At 43.7% G+C, this 21,048-nt stretch overlaps 2 protein-coding genes across 2 annotated transcripts; both read left to right on the forward strand.

The window, feature by feature from the left end:
• The first annotated feature begins 7,903 nt into the window (after nucleotides 1-7,903).
• Nucleotides 7,904-17,217, forward strand: depdc7b (DEP domain containing 7, paralog b). Its single transcript, XM_072673798.1, has 9 exons — nucleotides 7,904-7,979; nucleotides 8,815-9,235; nucleotides 10,409-10,530; nucleotides 10,776-10,968; nucleotides 11,230-11,492; nucleotides 12,319-12,461; nucleotides 12,539-12,664; nucleotides 16,778-16,853; nucleotides 16,994-17,217. The coding sequence occupies exons 1-9, from the start codon at nucleotides 7,904-7,906 to the stop codon at nucleotides 17,215-17,217; spliced, it is 1,644 nt and encodes a 547-aa protein (XP_072529899.1).
• Nucleotides 17,218-18,062: 845 nt separating this feature from the next.
• ppib (peptidylprolyl isomerase B (cyclophilin B)) lies at nucleotides 18,063-20,993 on the forward strand. Its single transcript, XM_072672375.1, has 5 exons — nucleotides 18,063-18,331; nucleotides 19,043-19,156; nucleotides 19,262-19,355; nucleotides 20,260-20,444; nucleotides 20,626-20,993. The coding sequence occupies exons 1-5, from the start codon at nucleotides 18,197-18,199 to the stop codon at nucleotides 20,746-20,748; spliced, it is 651 nt and encodes a 216-aa protein (XP_072528476.1). The 5' UTR covers nucleotides 18,063-18,196; the 3' UTR covers nucleotides 20,749-20,993.
• Nucleotides 20,994-21,048: the final 55 nt, after the last annotated feature.

A 21,048-nucleotide genomic window follows, 5' to 3' on the forward strand; every position in this document is an offset into this window, starting at 1 on the left:
ACTAATACCCTCCGAGTATGGCTTAAGATGCTACTGGAAAACAGGGCCTCTCGTCAAACACATTTGCGGTCGCAAGGTTACTCTAGCCGGCTTCTTTCATTTTTCTCTTGAAGTCTATTTCTAGATTTCCATTCTAGCTACATTAGCATTATAACTCCAGAGCATAGCTAAAGACCCAAACATGTCTTGGTCAAGTGACTATATTTAAAGTAAGGTGGTGGGTGGGTGTGTGTGTGTGTGTAGGGTGGGGTTATGTCAGTTAGATTTTTCGGTGAACCATTCCTTTAATTTTATTCTCTTATGTTGTTTTTTGCCCCCAGACTGTAGTTCACAACTTTCACTTCCAAGCCTTACCGTTAAAAGTAGCACTAAATGAGAGGAACAGGATCTAAACAAGTTCTTAGGCGGACTGATGCTGGATATAGTAAGAAGTCACACTGTAAGGAACAAAGGCCCAAGTCAGACTTTCATACCTTTACTTTTACGCCTGAGTCATTAAACATTTGCCTAGGTGAAGGTGTAGGCCTCTCTACTTTCCTGTACCCCATTTTTGATCTAATCTGCCATTGAAATCATGAATATTTAAGATTAATAAGCTCTTCAAAAAAGAGGTTTCACATAGAATAGATGATTCTCCAGTGTTCTGAAATACAACCTGTATTATTTCATGACCTTTGATGGTCTCTCTCATACAGGGCCACGTCCTGCCCTCTGATATGCAAATCACTCATCAGGAATGCACTTGACTGTAAAAACTAAAAGCAGAGACAGATTTTCAATCTTTTAAGTTGTCATTGGCTCTTTACTACCATTCATTCCTACAAATGAAGCGAAGCTGGCTCGAAAAGAACTCGCACACATCCACCCGCACGCTACTGTCTGCATCCCAAATGCACTCAGACGTCCTGCAGCCTCAGTCTGTCTCTGGAAATCAAGCTTGTGTTCCTTTGTTTGCTTCTGTTTGGATTTAGTACAGTGCAGTTGCCCAACTGATTGGACAAGAGGAAGTCTGAGTCAAACAGTCTCCAAATTGAGCGAGCTGTTTTCGTTTGATCTCGGTAGCTTCAGGAATCTGGGGCATTTGCTGTTTTGGTCTGCAGTGGGTCAATGGAGCATAAACTGAAATAGTAACGCTCTCTCTTTATGTGTATCTGTGTGTGTGTGTGTCTGGGATTTGCATCTCTGTCAAAGCTTGGCCTTATATGCACCCTAGTATCGAATATCAAGAGTCGAACACTGTCATCTAGCGATGAAAATGCAACAGTCACTCATACGCTGCCAGCGGCACATTCTCTAAAGGACATCCAACATAGTGGTAACCCAGTCATCAAAGCAACCTCCCAAGAAACCTGCAAACAAAACAAAAAACAGAATTAGAGAGCATGGTCACCTTCGGTCTGTTGTAAAAATATGATTAAAAAGGACAAGCTGTCCCAGAAAGGACTTATTTGTACCAGTAGAAAGAACTGAGCAGTGATAAAAGAAAGATCTTAATCCACACAAAGGCTTCATACCACTCAGAAGGTGTTATGTGAACCTTCGCTGATTGTTTTTATGGTTTTGGGTATTATAAGAAAGCCCAAATCCCAGAAAAGGAGACAGTAATAACTGAAAGCATAAAATCTGTACTGATCTGTAGTAGGAACATTGCACAAGCATTCTTTGAGCATCACCAATAAACGTCTTATCACAGATTGTGGAACTAAAAGTTCTGTGTGCAGAAAAAAAACTCCTCTTTATGTAACAGTCTTTGCATGTGGATTATTTATATTCTGCAGATTTTCCCCCACTGAAATACAAAGCTTTCATTTTCTGCGGGGCCTTGAACAAAGATTTCTTTGAAGATATTTTATTCAGGTATTTGACCCCCTGCAGGCATTTGGCAGAGGCTGCTGACTGCAATCATTTCAGCATCATCAGCGGCATCTGCCCAGAGAAAGGGCAACTGAACAATGCACCACTAAAACACATGGTAAAAGAGAGAGCGGATGAAAGCCTCTTCTAACCATAAAAGGCTGAAAGAAACCTGTTAAAAGTTATTAGAAAGAAATGAATTTCTTCTTTCGATTCTTCATACTTTGCCCTTATTTGTACAGATTAAAAATAACAGAAATGCAGTAAAAAGTGACCTGAAAAAAAAATCACTACAAAGCAGACGTTTGGACACCCTGCCTGGTCTGTATTTAGTATTAACCCCTTTGGCAAGTATCACATATTTTATTTTAGTCTATTCTATGAGAGTCAGAGGCCATCTTGCTGCACTGCTCTTGTCAGGTCTGTCCAAAGATTTTCAGTGATGTTCAGGTCAGGGACTGTGAGGATCATAGGAAAAAAAACTTCAGCTTGCACCTATTGAGGTAGTGCATTGTGAATTTTCAGGTGTTTTCAGGTTCATCATCCTGCTCTAGAAGCAATTCTCTTTTCATCGAGTTTTTTGCAGGTTGTTTGACGTTTGCTTACAGAGATTAATGGTATTTAACTGAATCTATTCTTCTTTCTACAAGTAAAATGTTCCCAGTGCCACTGGCTGCTAAACAAGCCCATAGCATGATGGATTCACCCCATACCAAACAGTTGGAGAGGTATTCTTTTCATGAATTACTACTTCCTTCTGTCTGCAAATGTACCTTTGCTCATTTCAGACAAAAACATCTATTTTAACTTAAAATCAGTCCACAGGACTTGATCCAAAAAATCTGCATCAGGCTTGTTTAGCTGGGTTTTTTTTGTGTGTGTGTGGATGCAGAACAGCTTTTCTTCTAACAACTCTTCCATAAAGGTCATATTCGTGCAGGTGTTGCTGCACAGTAGAACAGTGCACCACTATAGTCTGCTATATCTCCCTTAAGATCTTTTTTTAGGTCAAATAAGGATTTTTGTTTTGTGAGCAGTTCTCTCTGAAAGCTCTCCTTAACATGATCTGTTACTGTTTCTGTTAACTGCCGTTTCTTAATTACACTACAAACTGCTATGTTCTTATAGTCTTCTCCTGCTTTGTGGGTCTCAATTATTTAAATTTTTAGAGCACTAGTGGGTGGCCAGAGAGGGCCTTGCACTCGCCAACGCAAAAATGACATGGCTTTTAATAAATAATTTATCAGTTGTAGGGGTTGTGATCTTATTAATTCATTTTATTATTTCTAACATTTTTATTTATGGGAGCCAAAGGACGTGCAATACTTGGTTTCGTTCAATGCACACTTTTAAGTAGGGTGAAAGGCCTGTGATTTCTAGGGTTTCAGAAAAAATGAGTGGCACCCTCAAGTCACTGAGTGGTATCTTCAAGAGAACTTCAGTGGCTCAGTGATGCTTTGTGGCAGATTTGCTTCCTCTGGCAGTGGAAACCTGCGGTGTGAAGGTCAAGATCGATTCATTCAAGTATCAGGAAATCCTAGTAGAAAACTTAATGCCTTCTATGAGGAAGCTAAAGCTTGAGCGTTATTGAACCTTCCAACCAGACATTTATCCCAAGGATACCTCAAAGTCAACTATGGTTTGATTTAAAAAGAAGTCCTGGAAGATTCTGGAGTGGCCGTCATAGTCACCTGACTAAAATCCCTTAGAAAATCTTTGGTGGGAGCTTGTTCTACTAGTTGTGTTGAGCTATTTATTGTTTATGATTATGACAGCTGAAAGTTAACCTCAAATAATGCACTATATGCAAAACATTTTAGTTTTAGCCTAAGTCTACACACCCCTTTCATTTTATCACATTACAGACTTATTATACAAAATATCAAGTTCAGTTTTTGCCTCAAAAATCAAATAATCAAATAATCATCAATAATTATAAAGAGAAACTTATGTTGTTGTTTTTTCAGAAAATATGAAATTTTGTTTTTCTGACAAAAATATGTTACTTATGGGTTACATATCTGTACACACCCATCGCCTAATTCTTGGTTGATGCACCTTTGGCAGCAATTACAGCTTCAAGGTGTTTTGAGAAAGTGTCTGCAAGCTTGGCACACTTGTTTCTGGACATTTTTATCCATCCCTATTTGGCATATCCTTGCAAGCTCCTTTGGGTTGGATGGGGAGCATTAGTACACAGCCATTTTCAGCTTCATCCACACATGTTCAATTGGATTTAGGTCTGGGCTTTCGCTGGGCCACTCAAGGACATTCACAGACTTCCTCTGAAACCATTCTTTTGTCCTCTTGACTGTGTGCTTTGGGCCATTTTCATGTTGGAAGGTAAACCTTCTGCCCAGTCTGAGGACCAGAGTGTTTTCTTCAAGGATCTTGGCATACTTATCTTTCCTTCTATCAAGCCACTTATCATGGCGCTGCCACTGCCATGCTTCACTGTAGAGGTGGCATTACCCGGTGATGAGCGATGCCAGGTTTTCTCCAGGCGTGATGCTTGATATTCGGTGGCTTTCTTCTGGACACTTTACCATAAAGGCAGGATTTGTGGAGTGCTGCCTGGATGTTTAATCTTCTCAAAGGTTTTCCCATCTCCACAAGGATATGCTGGATCTCTGTTAGAGTGACCATCAGGTTCCTGCTCACCTCCCTGGCCAAGGCCTGTGTTCCCCGATCATTTAGTTTGGCCGGGCGGCCGGGTCTAGGAAGATTCTTGGTGCTTTGACACCATCCTGTTTCTGAGGTCTGCAGATAATTTTTTTGACCCCATGGCTTGGAGTTTGTTCTGACATGCACTGTCAACTGTGAGGCCTTATATAGGCAGGTGATGGCAATCCTCATTCATTTATAATCAATTGAATTTACCACCGGTGCACTCAAATTAAGTTGTAGAAACATCTCAAGCAGTATCAGTGAAAAAGCAAAATGCACCTCACTTTTGGTACTTGTGTACATATCCAGTTTTACATTTTAATTTTTAATAAATTAAATAAAACATAGAGAAGGTGAAAGGGGTCTTTGATTAACACTGTTAAAAGCATGAGATCCTCAAGTAACTTTTAGAGGTTCTAAATTTTGAAACTTTGTCTTCTAAAAACCTTTTCCTCAAAGCACCTTAACAGTTTTAAACTGAAGAACCACCTAAGATTCCTCAAGGATCTAATGTCTTATATAGAGATAGGCGATTTTAAAGCCAGCTAAAAGACTTTTGAACGTTTGACAAAGTTAGAAAGTGTGAGTCAATGCATAGAGGACAGTTCAAACCAGGATGAGCACTAATCGTTAGGTTAGTCTTGAGCTGTATTTTGAAGATATTACTGAAGACTTTCCTTAATGAATTGAGCAGAAAAGCTCTATTCCACACATAGCATAATTATTCCTCCCAAACTTATTCAAGTGGGTAAATATGAGAGAAGAACAACTGGGTTTCATGATTAACATCAGATGATTAAAATGGGAAATGAGCGATGTGTGTAGAAGTTTAATGTTACTTTGGTAGGATGTAGGATGTAGATGTGGTTTAGGTGAGGAAGGGGCACCAAATGCATTATTTCTAAGGGCCCCAGGAAGGCTGGTGCCGACAGTGCCTCTCTACTGTGGCTACCTTTACCCTTGACCAGCCGTTAAATCGGAAACTCAGCACTGCAGGATGCGAGTAGACATGTTTACAACAAATGTAGCAATAATTAGGCTTCATTTTAAACAGAACCACATTAAATGTAACTGTAACCTCAGTAGCTCAGTGAGGGTAAAAAAGAATGTGCTGTGTGTTTTTCCTCCGCTTTCTGCACTTTTTCTCACAGGGACCTGCAAAATGTCTGGACAAGGTCACCGCTCTGGCATTTTGCTTTCCATATGGGCACAAAGAGTTCCCACAAGGAATAAAAACATGCACTCGCGCACTCAAACACAAACACGGAGGCACGTTTTTCACTGACACCGTGTTTACGTGCATAGCGTGGAACATTGCTGACATGAGCTCACACGCACATCTTATATTTTGAACATTGACAAGAGGGATCCACCTGCTTCAGAGATGGAAAATGCAGCCTGCTGCCAGCAGCCGAGCCTGGGAGACCAGAATAGTGCAGCTGAAAGGTTGTACACAAGAGGACACACAGACAGACACACACTAAATAGAGGGACAGACATACAGGCAGACAGTCTATATTAATGCAGCTTTAATGATCCTATGAATAACTATGAATCACATCCGATGGTCTAACAATGTTCCAAACGCTGTACCTCTCAGACCGTCATCCATTCACATACTACATTAAACAAGAAGGGATGTCTGACCCTAAAGTGTTATCTGTGTTATCTTTGTTCTGGCTTACATTCTTCTTTCTTAAGGTTAGCTGCATCACAGCATTAGCACACTAAGCTACCCATGCTGTTCGTGCAACAAATTCCAACCCCACCCTCCGGAAAAAGAAATCATCAGACCAGGCTATGCTGTTCAAGTCTTCAACTGTCCAGTTCTGGTGAGCCTGTGCCCACTGCAACCTCAGCTTTCTGTTCTTGGCTGACACTTCTGTGGTTGTAGCCCATCCACCTCAGGGTTGAACCTGATCGCCAGAGTTGTTACTGCAGCCTTTCTATCAGCTCAAACTACTCTGGCCATTCTCCATTGGCAGCTCTCATCAACACAGAGTTTTCAATCTAAAGAACTGCTGCTCACTAGATGTGTTTTCTTTATTTCACCACTCTGAGTAACTCTACTGACTACTGATCAGCAGTTCTAGAAATACTCAAACCAGCCCATCTGGCACCAACAATCATCTCATGCTTAAAATGACTGAAAGCACATTTGCCCCCGTTCCTTTTTTTCCCCCAGTGGTTTTATTGACTAAGATGTTGTTGTTTTTTGACATTTTTATAGGACATTTTATAGAACTGCCCCCATCCAACCCACTTCAACCCTTACTGCCTTTTTTTAAGTACAAATGAAAAAAGAAAAGTTATATATACATATATATATATATATATATATATATATAGAGAGAGTAGAGAGAGAGAGAGAGAGAGAGAGATGATCATTACTAATATTACTAATGTTATCATGGGACCATTTCTAATAGTTGATGTGAATATTATCAGAAATTGCTGAGCCCTATCTGCATGACATGATGTACTGCACTCCTGCTACACAATTGGCTGATTTGATAATTGCAAGAATGAATAGGTGTACAGGCATTTTTAATAAAGTCCCTGGTGAGTGTTTGTATAGGAAGTAAATGAAGTAAAGGCAATATTCATGGGTCTGAAACGGTCGCCATTTGGAAACCATTTTTAAAGAAGGCCAAAATCTGAGGCCCATTATCCTGCGTGGCAAATGCTTCCGAAGCTTTATGCTGCACACCACCCACCTCTAAAATAGCTTCTTCCCTCAGGCTCTCAGTAAACACTAGGAAACTGCTGTCTCTCCGGACCTCGGCCACTGTGCCTACTCTTAAACGCAGCCACTCTACCGTAGCATAGTGACTGCATTTATAGTATTACACGTTTTGAATCATATTCAGGTTAGTTGTATTAGTGTATTAGTATATGTCACATTGCAGTGTATCATACTGCACACATGGTATTACACTTTGTTAGACATCCCGGTCCTGTTATTTTCTTCAGACTGTCTGTCATGTGCTTTTACAGTAAACTTAAAAAGACCTCATTTTTATTGTGTCTGCTTTTCATGATCATGCCCATTTCCATGAAGTGTTTTACGTATTATTTGTAATACATATTAAATTTGATATTGCAAACGTGTGTTGGGACAGTGACAGAGCCTGGCTGCGCGGTGCTGTTGCAGTCCAGCTCTGCTCAGGGTGAAGCTGAGGCTTGTGTTCTGCTGCCCTCTGCTGTACGACGTCTTGTACAGCACTCTGTAAAGGACCGGCGCTGCTTCTCGCCGATTGGCTGACTGTCGCAGTCGCGAGCCAATGGGCAGACGTCTGCCTAATTGGTGCCGACTAAAGCGCGTGTTGGCAGTCGGGGGGGTTTAATTGGCGGGTCGTTCTGCTCGGTGTGGAGGAGAAATATGGCGACGGTGAGGGAACGAGCAGCAGCGCTCAACCTGGCGGGGAAGCTCTACAGCCCCATGCACCGTCCTGTCGGTGAGCCTGAGAGCTTAGAAACTCCACAACGGGACTCCCAGCACAACCTATCTGTTATTTATGAGTATACGTGTGTTCAGCTCCGGTCAAAATGCTTTAGTGCCCTTCTCTTTGGAACTGCTTCTAGACATGTAGGATTCTGCTGTAGTTCCAGAGCACAGCTCAGAAGTGCAGAAGTTACTGTTATAGGCTGGTTTTGTAAAACCTCTTAACTGTCAGTGATTTACAGACTCCAGATCCACTGTAGATTTGAACACTTTGGATTAGTTAATATCCTTCAGCAGTATTAACATTGAACCTTAAAAATGCTTATTCAGGGTATTTCAATAAATCCAATGATCCAACTGTAGAACTGGGAGCTATCATGTGACTGTTTAGATGCTTAAATGGTTTGACTTTTAAAATGCTTCTTTAAGTAGGTCTAATTTATTTTTTTATCTTTCTGTTGTTCAATATCTGTCTGTCTGTCTGTCTGTCGCTCAGTATCTGTCTAGCTATCTATGGAAAGCTATGTATCTATATAGCTATCTAGTATCATTCAAAATCTGTCTAACTACATGTCTAGCTATAGCTCAATAGCTAGCGCTCAGTCTCCCTTAAGATAGCCATCTACCTGTCGCTCAATGTCCATCTAGCCATCATTCAGTATCCATCTAGCCGTCCATCTACCTATCGTTCAGTATCCATCAGACTTTGGTGTGTAATTCTGTAATTATTCTTCTACCGTAGTCTAAACACAAGCTGCCCTCTAAAGTACAGTAAAGTGCAGCCCTGCAGGATACAGGGTCCCCTAAAAGTACCTTGGTAATACTCTTTGAAATCTCTTATTCTGTAGGTCACCGGATGGTCAGTAAGCCGTTCCAGTCCACTGTCCTTTGGAGCAACATCATAGCCCACCTCCAAGCAGAGGTGAAAGTGAAGCGACGACGTCACTATCTGAAGTCTCACAGTAACTGCTTCCTGGGCGCTGATGCTGTGAATGTGATCCAGGCTTACATTAACCAGAACAAGATTTTGGGTGATGTTGATGTACCCAGGGCTAAAGTGGTGCGTGTGTGCCAGGCGCTCCTAGACTGTAAGGTGTTTGAAGCAGTGGCATGTAAGGCCTTTGGGAAGGAGAGTAAGCTCTCCACGTTCCAGGATAGCGACAGCAGCCTGTACCGGTTCCTGAGCGCGCAGAACCCTCCACATAACGCTGCTGAAAACGCTCCTCCTTCTCCGACCAAACAGAATCAAACGCACAGCCAGCTGTACAGGTGAGTCGCTCCTACAACACTCCACTGCTTTTCTAGAATCATGCCACACTGTCCCAATGCCAGTTTAGGGCCTCCACATAAAATCCAAGCTTCTGACACTGGGCTGGCATTGTGTCTTCTCAGTATTGCACATGTTTCACAAAGTATAGAATTTTATAAAAATGTCTTTAGATGTTGATATAATATTTTTACCAGATCATCCACCCCTACGACGATGATTCTGTCCTGTGGGGTGTGTAACTCTGTCCTCACCTCATTTTGAATGGGGAAACTTGTATGGTACTTTAAGCAGACTTATTATTATTATTATTATTATTATTATTATTATTTAAATACAAAGGGAGCTTGTGAAAAGCATTGCAAAACCATACTGGACTAAAACTATGCTTTGCTGTCTTCTGTGTTTTATTTTGATCTGAAGTAACACTTCAGAAGACCTTTGAGAGATCCTAAAGACTAAGAAGCTGGGACTGTTGGTTAGGATGTGTAACCTGTAGTGTGGTCAAGGCCATTGGTTTCACTTTCTTCCCTAGCTGTCCCACAGATGCATATCCACATTTGCAGTGTTGCATACTACTACACTTTAGCTAGGTACATCACTAGAGCGTACAGAAGATCGGGAGCCACCAGGTGTGGACTTGGAGTCAGGCTGTGTCTTACTCCTTCTGGCTACGTCTGTTTGGGCATAAGGTTCAAAATAGATTATAGTACTGTGTTCGCACTCCAACCCAGTCTTCCTATCTCTATGCACCCAGCAAGAGGGAATAAGAGGCCTAGAGAAAGGTAGATTTAACTGGCCAGCATTAAGTTGGATGGGTGTTGGATTGCAGTGTAACGTAAAACCTGATGCACACCGGATGTGCTGCATCCAAAGCTCAGTTTAGTTGCTCCGCATGTCACAATGAGCAAAGTAGCATTTAGACAGTAATGCAGTCAAATAAAGCCATCTCGAGACCACAGAAGCTACAGATAACCACGCGTGACCTTAAATTTTGCACCGTAATGGGCAGCCAGCCTTGATGAACAGACCTGCTGAGGCAAAGTTACCTCTGTCTTGGCCACCACTGCTGAAATCAGTCCTAGAGGAAACTTGATAGGGTGTTAAGATTTACCAAGCCATCCTGTGCAAGAAAGTCAACTTTTTTTTTTTTTTTTTCCTTCCTGTACTTTCAGGCAGGATGACCCAATGTTGTTCCACAGCACTCCAGTAAAGTCAGACCACATTATGGATCTCCTCCTGGAGGACCTCGACCTTAGTCCCAGCTTTCTGCAGACTGAGACTTTGCCCCAGTCAGGTAAGGAGCTCTTGCCACACTTTGGTCAGGATGGGCACATGGCTGGGCTAGTGTGGTCATCCTTCCCACCATTTCAGCTTTCAGTGCACCACAGACCCAGTAATCATGCCATTGCAAATTCCAGTTATTGCTTGTATAAGTTCTGCTAAATGAAAATGACCCAATCCCAGTTAATTAAGCAAGTTAATGCTTTTTTTTTTTTTTTTTTTCTTCTTTCTTTAAATGTAAAACTCTTTTGCTCTCAGTGGTCAATCAGGTGTGGCAGGAGCAGACCATTCAGCGGCTTCTGCAGCTCATAGAGCTCCCTCTGCTGGATGGGGTGTTGGATTGCAGAGAGGGTACAGCTCCCCTGTCTGTTGCCAACAATAATGAACCTGACCTGCTCTACACCAGTAACTACTTGGACCGAGAAATACTCAAGGCGTTTAAGGACTCCCAGTGGGTTATAGTCACTTCTGTGGGATAGGGGTCAATTTGTTAGCAAAGCTAATCAGGACTTGAGGGCCCCTTGAATTGTAATACAAATTGTCATGCTTTAACACTTTCTTATCTAGAGTCCTCTCGTACCAACCGTGTTAAAGCATTACAATTTGTTACAATTTAGGGGCCCTCAAGTCAACACAATCCTGACTAGCAGGAAGGCAACTAGATTTTCTAATCTAGTCCTCTCATACCAACAATATTCTTGCCTTCCTGCAGAGAAGATGAGTGGCTCTCCGCAGCAATAGACCTGTTGGACTTCCTGCCAGATCTTTTGGTGGTTGAGGTGAGCAGGGAGCTGCCCAGCTTTTCACAGGAGAATGAGGGTGATGAAGGTCATGGTGGCTCCAGATCCACAGGCATTGAGAAGTGCAAAGCGCTACTGTTTGACATTCTGGCCAAACACTATGGACAGGCTAGTACCCAGCCTCTCCTCCCCAGTGGCTTGAACGATGTCTACACACAGATTACTGAGCTTCTAGGTAGGTCAGGACTGGATGTCCAAAAGAACAATGCTTTACACTAGCACTAGATAAAATGTGCAGTAACTACAACAGATATAAATATTGCATATTACAATGGTGATATTCTTTCAGTAAATTAAACCTGATTGGTTAGAGTGCCTTCACTTGTTTCATTGGTCTACACTGATATTTCCACCCAAAGGTTTATTTATTTATTTATTTTTTTGCTTGCTAATGTAGGCTACAGAAATGGAAGTCACTAATTTAATAAAGGTCAATAAAACCGATCAACCGTTTGTCCGTACCAAAAATGTTGAAGTTGGGGAGTGAGGTCGGATCCTCACAGCAATGCAGATCCAGATCTACCCCCCTCCCTTTCTTATCATGCAGCCCTAATACATAGTCACTTATAGCACAACTAGCAGTGAAAGATGCTTGGTTAGTGCCTGTGTACATGAAAATTTATAGAGACCCTTGTCCATCTGGTGCATGTATGTTGGGCTGAGGAGCCCATATTTTTAAAAGGAATACTGCCACTCCTCAGCACTCGCAGGGAGAAATGTCCAGAAAAGGCTACTGCCTTTCTAAAATTGAGTTTTCTCAAAGGGCTCTTATTTCAGGCAATAACCTTACATAAAATGCTTTTATAGCAAAAAATGAGCAGTATGCTGGGCAGCAAAGTTTTGTTTTATATATGTGCAGAACGTTGATGGAAATGTAGCCATTATGGTGATTAACAATGTATATGAAATTCCCAATACAAATACTCTCCCTATTGCAAAGTTTTGCATTTTGTGATCTTTCTAACTCCTATGTGTGATGTCAGTAACTGCTTTCTCTGTAGTGAATGGGAAGTTTGATGTAGCTTTGGAGGTGCTGCAGCTGTGTCTAAAGTTGCTTCTCGTGGAAAGCAGAGAAGAGCTGTACAGGCTGCTGACATTCATGTCTCTGGCAGCAGACCCTGAACATGTCAGACTTCATAAAGAGGTAAAGATGTGTAACTTGCTCTTCTGTCACTTATTTCCTTGCAATTGTCTTGAATGAAGCAACTTTCAAATTTTCAGACTGAAAATCGGATGATTATGAAAAAGACCTTCTCTAAAGCCGTAATACAAAGCAAATGCCTGTCAAAGGGCAAAGTGGACTTGCTGCTGCTGTTCATGCTGGATAACTATCAGGACATTTTCAAGGTAACAATGACTACATCCCGCAGTTAATTGAGAGGGGGAGAACAGATTTCACAAACACATTACTAAATTAAAGTTGTAGGACCCTGAGGTCATTTTTAACCTGCCTTGCCACTTTATTTTATCCAAATCATAAATATATATAACTGGGTTCTAAAAACTATCACTGTAGAAAAACATGGCTTGAGCAACCTCTCAAAGTGGAACCACCACAGGTCTAGTGCCTCTGCTGGCTGGTTGCAGTATGATGTGTAGCTATGCCCATCCCCCATATAAGATAGATAAGATAAGATAGTCCTTTATTAGTCCCGCAGTGGGGAAATTCACAGTGTAACAGCAGAAAGGGATAGCAGGACACTCAGTTACAAAAATTTAGATAAATAAATAATTTACACTATATACACACAATATAGATAAGAATTAAAAAAGCAATAAACAATATTATTTACAGTAAAAGACTCTTAATTGCACATGGGGGTGGGATATTGCACATAGTATTCCCTGAACATGAACGTGTGTGTGTAGTTAAGTGTGTGTGTATGTGGTCCGCTGGGAGCAGTGCTGGTTGTGTAGTCTGACGGCAGCAGGAAGGAAGGACCTGCGATACCGCTCCTTCACACACTTGGGGTGAAGCAGCCTGTCGCTAAAGGAGCTGCCCAGTGCTGCCAGAGTCTCATGCATGGGGTGGGAGCTGTTCTCCAGCATGGATGCCAGCTTGGTTGTCATCCTCCTGTCTCCCACCACCTGCACTGGGTCTAAGAAGCACCCCAGGACAGAGCCGGCCCTCTTTATGAGTTTGTCCAGTCTCTTCTTATCTGCCGTCGAGATGCTACTGCCCCAGCAGACCACTCCATAAAAGATGGCAGATGCCACCACTGTGTCGAAGAACGTCCTCAGGAGCGCTCCCTGCACTCCAAAGGACCTCAATCTCCTCAGCAGGTAGAGTCTGCTCTGGCCTTTCTTGTAGAGAGCTGCAGTGTTGACTGACCAGTCCAGTTTGTTGTTCAGATGAACACCCAGGTATTTATAAGAGTCCACACTCTCGATGTTCATACCGCGGATGTTCACTGATGGAGGGGGGTGTCTGCACCTGCGGAAATCCACTACCAGTTCTTTGGTTTTTCCAGCGTTTATCTGCAGATGGTTCTGCAGACACCAGTCCACAAAGTCCTGAATAAGTTCTCTGTACTCGCTGTCCTCCTCATTGGATATGAGGCCGACGATCGCTGAGTCATCAGAGAACTTCTGGAGGTGACAGGTCGGTGAGCTGTACATGAAGTCAGCAGTGTACAGGGTGAAGAGGAACGGTGCCAAGACCGTTCCTTGAGGGGCTCCTGTGCTGCTGACCACCAAGTCAGAGACACAGTCCCGTGCCCTCACATACTGGGGTCGGTTGGTGAGGTAGTCCAGTATCCAGTTTGACAGGTGACTGTCCACTCCACAATGTCCCAACTTGTCCTTTAGGAGGCCTGGCTGTATGGTGTTAAAAGCACTGGAGAAATCGAAGAAGGTGATCCTCACAGTGCTGCCGGGCTTCTCCAGGTGAGAAAGAGCTCTGTGTAGAAGATAGATGACAGCATCATCCACCCCGACACCAGGCTGGTAGGCGAACTGAAGAGGGTCCATGGATGGGCTCACCAGAGGGCGGATGTGGTTGGGGACCAGCCTCTCCAGTGACTTCATCAGATGGGAAGTCAGTGCCACCGGCCTGTAGCTGTTTAGGTCCTTTGGGTGCTGTGTTTTGGGCACAGGTACCACACAAGATGTTTTCCACAGCTGTGGTACTCTTCCCAGTTTCAGGCTCAGGTTGAACATATGCTCAACTACCCTGCACAGCTGATCAGCACAGGACTTGAGGAGCCTGGCACTGATTCCATCAGGACCTGTAGCTTTCTTAGGCTTGATCTTCCTCAGCTCATTTCTCACCTGGGTTGTTGTGAAGGACAGGTTGGAGCAGGGGGGCTGGGTGCTGGAATGTGTGAATGGGTGGTTGGTGCTGCCAGACGATGAGCCATTAGGGGATGATGATGGTGATGATTGTGAGCCAGAAGTTCTGAGAGAAGAAGAAGGGGGAGGGCAGCATGATGGTAGTGCTGCTGAGTGGGGATACAGCAGGGGTGTCTGTGTGGGGGCAGGGCTAGGTGATTGATCAAATCTGTTGAAAAATAGATTGAGATCATTCACCCACTTCTGGTCCCCCACCACCTGGGAGTTGGACTTTGAGTGGCCAGAGATGGTTTGAAGGCCTTTCCACACTCCCCTGATGTTGTTCTGCTGCAACTTTTCCTCCAGCTTCCTCTTGTAGCTGGCTTTCCCCTCCCTGATCTTCCTTCTCAGTTCCCTCTGCACAGCTTTCAGCTCATCCTTGTCACCAGATCTGAAGGCCCTCTTTTTCGCTTTTAGGAGAGCCTTTATATCTGGATTAATCCATGGCTTGTTGTTGGAAAAACACCGAACAGTCTTGGTGGGCACGGTGTTATCCACACAGAAGTTGACGTAGTCCGTAATGCAGTGAGTGAGATTGTCAATGTCCTCCCCATTAGGATCACACAGTTCTTCCCACACCGTTGTTTCGAAGCAGTCCTTCAGAGCCTCCTCAGACTCCTTAGACCACTTCTTCACTGTACGGGTGACAGCTGGTTCCCTATGTACAATGGGTTTGTACACAGGCAGAAGATGAACCAGACAGTGATCAGATCTTCCAAGGGGAGGGAGAGGTGACGAGTTGTATGCCTCCTTTGTGTTGGCAAAAAGCAGGTCCAGTGTTTCCATGTAACCTGCCACACCAGAGACATACTGGGTGAAGGTGGACAGAGTGGAGGATGGAGAAGCATGGTTGAAGTCTCCGGAGATAAGAAGGAGGGCCTGCGGGTGCTGTGTCTGCAGCCTGCACACAGCTGAGTGCAGGACATCACAAGCCGAGTCAGCGTTAGCAGAGGGGGGGACGTACGCAGCGATCATGATAACGTGCGAGAATTCCCTCGGCAGATAGTACGGCCTCATGCTAACGGCTAACAGTTCAATGTTCTTACAGCAGATCTGCTCCTTAATAGTGATGTGCCCAGGGTTACACCATCTATCATTCACAAATACTGCCAGTCCGCCTCCCTTCCTCTTACCGCTCTCCTCCGTCCTGTCCGCCCGACTGAGGTGAAAGCCTTGCACAGATACGGGCGTGTCTGGAGTCAGCGTGGTTAGCCAGGTCTCTGTGAACACCATATGTTTCAGTGAACAAACAGCCAAACTTTTAATTTCCTTTTACTCCTCAATTCTTTCCAGCTCCAGTGTTCAATACAGTTAGTGATTGACTGCCTAGGTTGGAAGAGACCACCTGCAGGAACTGGGGTCTAGTCAGGCTATCAGGCAGCTAGCTAGTGAATCCTACTAGTCGATCATTTACTGTTTAAATGTTGACCATTTGCTGTTGGTTGTATTAATAATCTGTAAAGTTCTTTGCTTTTTATCTGATGTAAACTGTCCAATGTGACTTGTCCAGACCAGAAAATAAATTCGGCGAACTCTCTGGCCGAGACGAAGTCCAGGCTAAGTACTTAATTCTGGAGTGGTTCATCTTAAAGTAATATTAAATTTAAGGCAATGATCTGTGGTTTTATCTGCCAAGACAGTTCAAGGACCAAATTCCATCTTGCAGATATGGTCAGGGACCAGCAGCTGGATGTGTTGAGTGATTTCCTGCTCAAAGAAAAGTGCTCCATGCTATGCTCAATGGTGGCCTGAGAGAAGGAGGCGAGTCTAACTATTAGGCATGTCTGGCATCACTTCTGGTCTCTAGTGCATCAAAACTGCTTGCAAATTTTACAACCGGGCAGACAGTTTTTGGTTCATTTTTAAAGAACTGAAAAAAATGTAACCATGTCCTCATTGGGTGAGACGGACATCCATTACTTATTGACGTGATTTCCAGTGCCAAAACTGAAGAGGGGAATTTCAGACACCAAACAAACAATGGCTTATTGACATTTGTGGCAGTACTCAGTAGGAACGGAGTATTATCAGTGCAACATTCCTATGACACTCGTTAGCACTGATGACCTTTTACAGTGTAGCTTCTTGCATGTAAATGCTGCTATTGGACTAATGTTATCCTGTCCTTAGATTCCAGGCTCTCTGCACAAGCTGGTCAGTGACAAACTGGAAGACATTCTAAAAAAGAGGGATCCCAGCACAAACAGTAAGTCATTCTACAACCAAAGTTACTGACCTTTCCATTTATTTAATACAGCATCAGTTTGGTCATTGATTTAAGAAGGATTGTTTTCTGTGAATTTTCTGAAACTGCAATCTGTGTAACCTTGTCTCACCCCTCTCCAGATTATGTCTTCTGCCAGCAGATTTCAAGCAACTTGTATGACGACACTGTGAAAGAACTGACCAAGAGCGAGCTGTTGGTGTTGCTGAGGAATATCGATGAAAATCCAAAGTATTCCACAAAGGAGAAGAACCGGCTACTGGCACAGTTTTACAAAGGCCATCCTGATATTTTTGCTCAGTATTTTGGGTCCAGACTAGGCACCATCAGCTTGTTTGATGTGTAATGTTGTCTCCCTGAAAATAATACTGTACTGTGTGTGTGTGTGTGATTTGTAAACATTTTATGTGTAAAAAATGAAATAAATGTTTAAACTATAGTTTGTATAGCATGTTGAGAAGGTGGCTAGTACAAGCCAGTGCCAGAAACCATGCCATTATTTTGGCATTTAAACACCTACAGTTACACACAGCCTTTACACTATGGCCACATAAGCCACTGTAGTACTGTTATCATAACCAGACCCAGAGAGTAGGTCTGGAGTAAAATGAGCTTACCTGTGCATAAGATAAGCACCCAAAGAGTCTGATGTTTAGACCTCAACTAGTTAGATACCCCTATAAATGAAAGGGTCTGGCCAGAGTTCAGCCCAGTCTTACTGTACTGTCCCTAAACTCCTTCAAAATAGGCTTGACCTGCAGTCTGCATTTACGAGGAGTCCCGTTTTAACACGATGCCAAACTTGCAAGTTTCCATTTAGTTAAAGTTGAGTCAATAAGTCAAGAAGGACGATGCTTGGTCAGACGTTTGCTTCTGGGGGTTATTCAGCCTTGGAGCTGCGAAGCTACTGTAGCTAACAAGAAGCAATGGAAGTTCACTGGGTATTCTGGTTACGTTAGGGGGTAAGAGAGGGGGGGGGGTACCAGAACATCTGGGTGGATCATCGTCTTTAGCATGAAATTGTCGGACAGCTGTTTGGCCTTCCACTCTGTACGCGTTTCAAACTCTGATTGGCTCGTTCTGGGCCTCTCGACCAATCAGGGCTCAGTGCGTCGCTGTCCGCCTCAGCAGGAAAAAGAGCCGCTGATCTGGGGTCAGTTCTTCGGTGTTTTCTGACGTCGTGTGTGGATGAGCTTTTGCAAGCGCCGAGCTTTCCCTGGATCAGCTCATACGATCAGTTAAACGTGCCCCGTTTTCCCCCCCAGTCTCCTCCCTGGCGTCCCCCCTCCAACATTTACCGCCACACGGACAGACTGGGCTTGTTCATGGTGCGGGGCTTCGAGAGAAAGATGAAGTTCCTAGTAGCGGTGACAGTTATCGTCGGGTCGATCATTTTCCTGCTCTTCCCGAACGGCTCCGACGCTGACGAGAAGAAGAAAGGGCCCAAAGTCACGGCTAAGGTAAGAGAGCCATGGCGACTGGACCGGGCCTGTGCAGAAATGCCGAAGAACCACGAATAGCCCACGCACGAGCTCGTGCTAACGGTTAACGGGGTGCTGTGGGTGCAGGAGGGTCAGAGTGCGGTGCAGACTGAGCGTGTATAGCTCTCTTAACAGGAACGCTAGCTAGCTAACGCTGGCAGTGGTGGGATTTGCTTAGCTGCGAGGGCTAAACTGCGGTGTTCAGGCTGCTGCGGTACCGGTACAATCAACCCGTCCCACAACAGCGCTAACACTGATCATTGATTAGTAGGGTCTGCTTGCTGAAGCTTTACTTCAACTGTAAACGCACAGGTTTCACCTTATACCTCGATCTACAACAGGCCGAGCTGAGATTTGACTGTGGTAATTGTTTGTAATGGCGCATTGGCCACGTCTGCGTTAACTCCAGTCTGTACGCCATGATGTTCACGCAACATCCAGGCTGGCTTGGCCCATCCCTTTCTGGCTGGCGTCATTTTTACCCACCCGTATTCCGACAAACCCCGCCTCCTGCGACTTGTGCGCCTCCTGTGATTGGTTAGTAGACCGTGCTTGGGGTGCAGGAGAGCAGGGTGGGCATGAAATGGGAGTGAATGGGAGAAAAAAAAAAAAACTTTGTCTTTGTCTAAAAACGACACAGTTTGTACTGGTGTAAGTCATGCCTTTAACCATTATCCTTTGTTTTCTCAGGTGTACTTCGATATCCGAATTGGAGATGAGGACGTGGGGCGCATTGTGATCGGCCTGTTTGGGAAAACTGTCCCGAAGACCGCAGAAAATTTCCTTACTTTGGCTACAGGAGAGGTGCAGGACATTACTGATTACCTTCTACACATAAATATATACGCCCCCATGAACTGAGCATGAACAAACACCTAGACTAAGTGCTTTTGACTCTTTCCCAAACAGAAAGGATTTGGTTACAAGGGCAGCAAATTCCATCGTGTGATTAAAGACTTCATGATCCAGGGAGGAGACTTCACAAGAGGAGATGGAACCGGGGGTATGAGCTCTCGTCATACAGATCTTTAAAACAACCAGATTTGTTTGAGTGTGTGTGTGTATAGATATAGATATAGATGTTAATGAGCATCACATGCTTTTAATGTACTATTACAGATGTACTATAGACTTTGCACTATTGCGCATACACATTTTAGGGCTGCACATTTTGGAACACATACTAGTATGGCAGTTATATTGATACATATTGCAATATAATAATAATATATTGACAATGGGCGTTATGTAAAGAATCTGAATCTGAAAAAGAATCTATTTGAGTTAAGACCAGTTCAGTTGCTTGCTACCACATAAAAGTTATTTAGGTGGATCTGATGACCCACGAGTATTTCTGACCTGAATAAATATGAATACCTTGAGGCCTCAAGACACCCAGGCTGTGTCTGAGACTGCCCTATTCACTATCCCCTAAATGTGAAAGTCTGGGTCAGTAAATTGAGCACTGTTCTAGAGAACAGAAATCGACAAGGCAGATACCTAGTTATTGTGTGTGAGCAGATAGTGTCACACAAACGTTCTGAATGTCCAATCAAACAACACAACAAATGATGGGTATCCCATGTCCAAAAGGGTACCGTGGATTGTTACAGTGCACTAAAAATTCTGGGCTACTTTTTTAGACACCAGTACAAAATGGAGTGGACCCCAAAGTATAGTGAATAGAGCTCAGGTTGAAGTCAGAATGTGAGTTCTTCTGCAAAATTGGTACTATGAAAGGCTGTGATGCAGTAAGGATAAACAAATGATTGTGTAGCCCCAAAGCATTCTGTACTAATGGGCATTAAACCAGCTCATTTAAGTAAAACCCAAATACAGCACTTCTCACTGGCGGGTAGACCCTCGATCTAAAGTAGTGTACGTGCGTGTGTGTGTTTTTCTGATAGGAAAGAGTATCTACGGCGACCGCTTCCCTGATGAGAACTTCAAGCTGAAGCACTACGGCCCAGGCTGGCTGAGCATGGCCAATGCAGGCAAAGACACCAATGGCTCCCAGTTCTTCATCACCACTGTGCAGACACCGTGGCTTGATGGCAAGCACGTCGTTTTCGGCAAAATCCTTGAGGGCATGGTGAGTGGTTTGCTTTTTGGTTGGGGGGATGGGGGGGGGGCTTTCACACAGCACATGGTTTCATATTTCATATTCCAGTTTAAGGCCACTATTACACTTATAAGGACAGTAATGCTTTCTAGCACAGAAAACTTTGTTGCTGTTATTTATTGCTGTGTGTTTTTGCTGACCCTTTCCACAGGACGTGGTGAGAAAGATTGAGGCCACAAAAACAGATGGCAGAGATAAACCACTGAAAGACGTCACCATCCATGAATGTGGCAAGATTGATGTGGAGAAGCCTTTTGCTGTGGCAAAGGAGTAAATCTGTCGGGGAGAAACAGGACTGTGGGTTTCGGGGGATTTGACAGGTGTACCATACCACGTACATTGTAGTGGTGTTTGTGTGTTTGGGGCTCTCAATCAACCAAATCGCACTCCTCTGCACCTGCAGCAGTCCGCAGAGCGGCACAACTTGGGTCCATCTCGAACAAGCATTCCACGTGGTCGGTCAGACTGAACTACTACTTTTTGTAAACAAATCTCCAATAAATGATCCAGGTTTTGTTACCAGTTTTGTATGCCTCCCTCTTGATGGATGCCTTTTTTTTTAAATGTTGATCGA

The sequence above is a fragment of the Salminus brasiliensis genome, chromosome 2 (assembly GCF_030463535.1).
Source record: "Salminus brasiliensis chromosome 2, fSalBra1.hap2, whole genome shotgun sequence".
Lineage (NCBI taxonomy): Eukaryota > Metazoa > Chordata > Actinopteri > Characiformes > Bryconidae > Salminus > Salminus brasiliensis.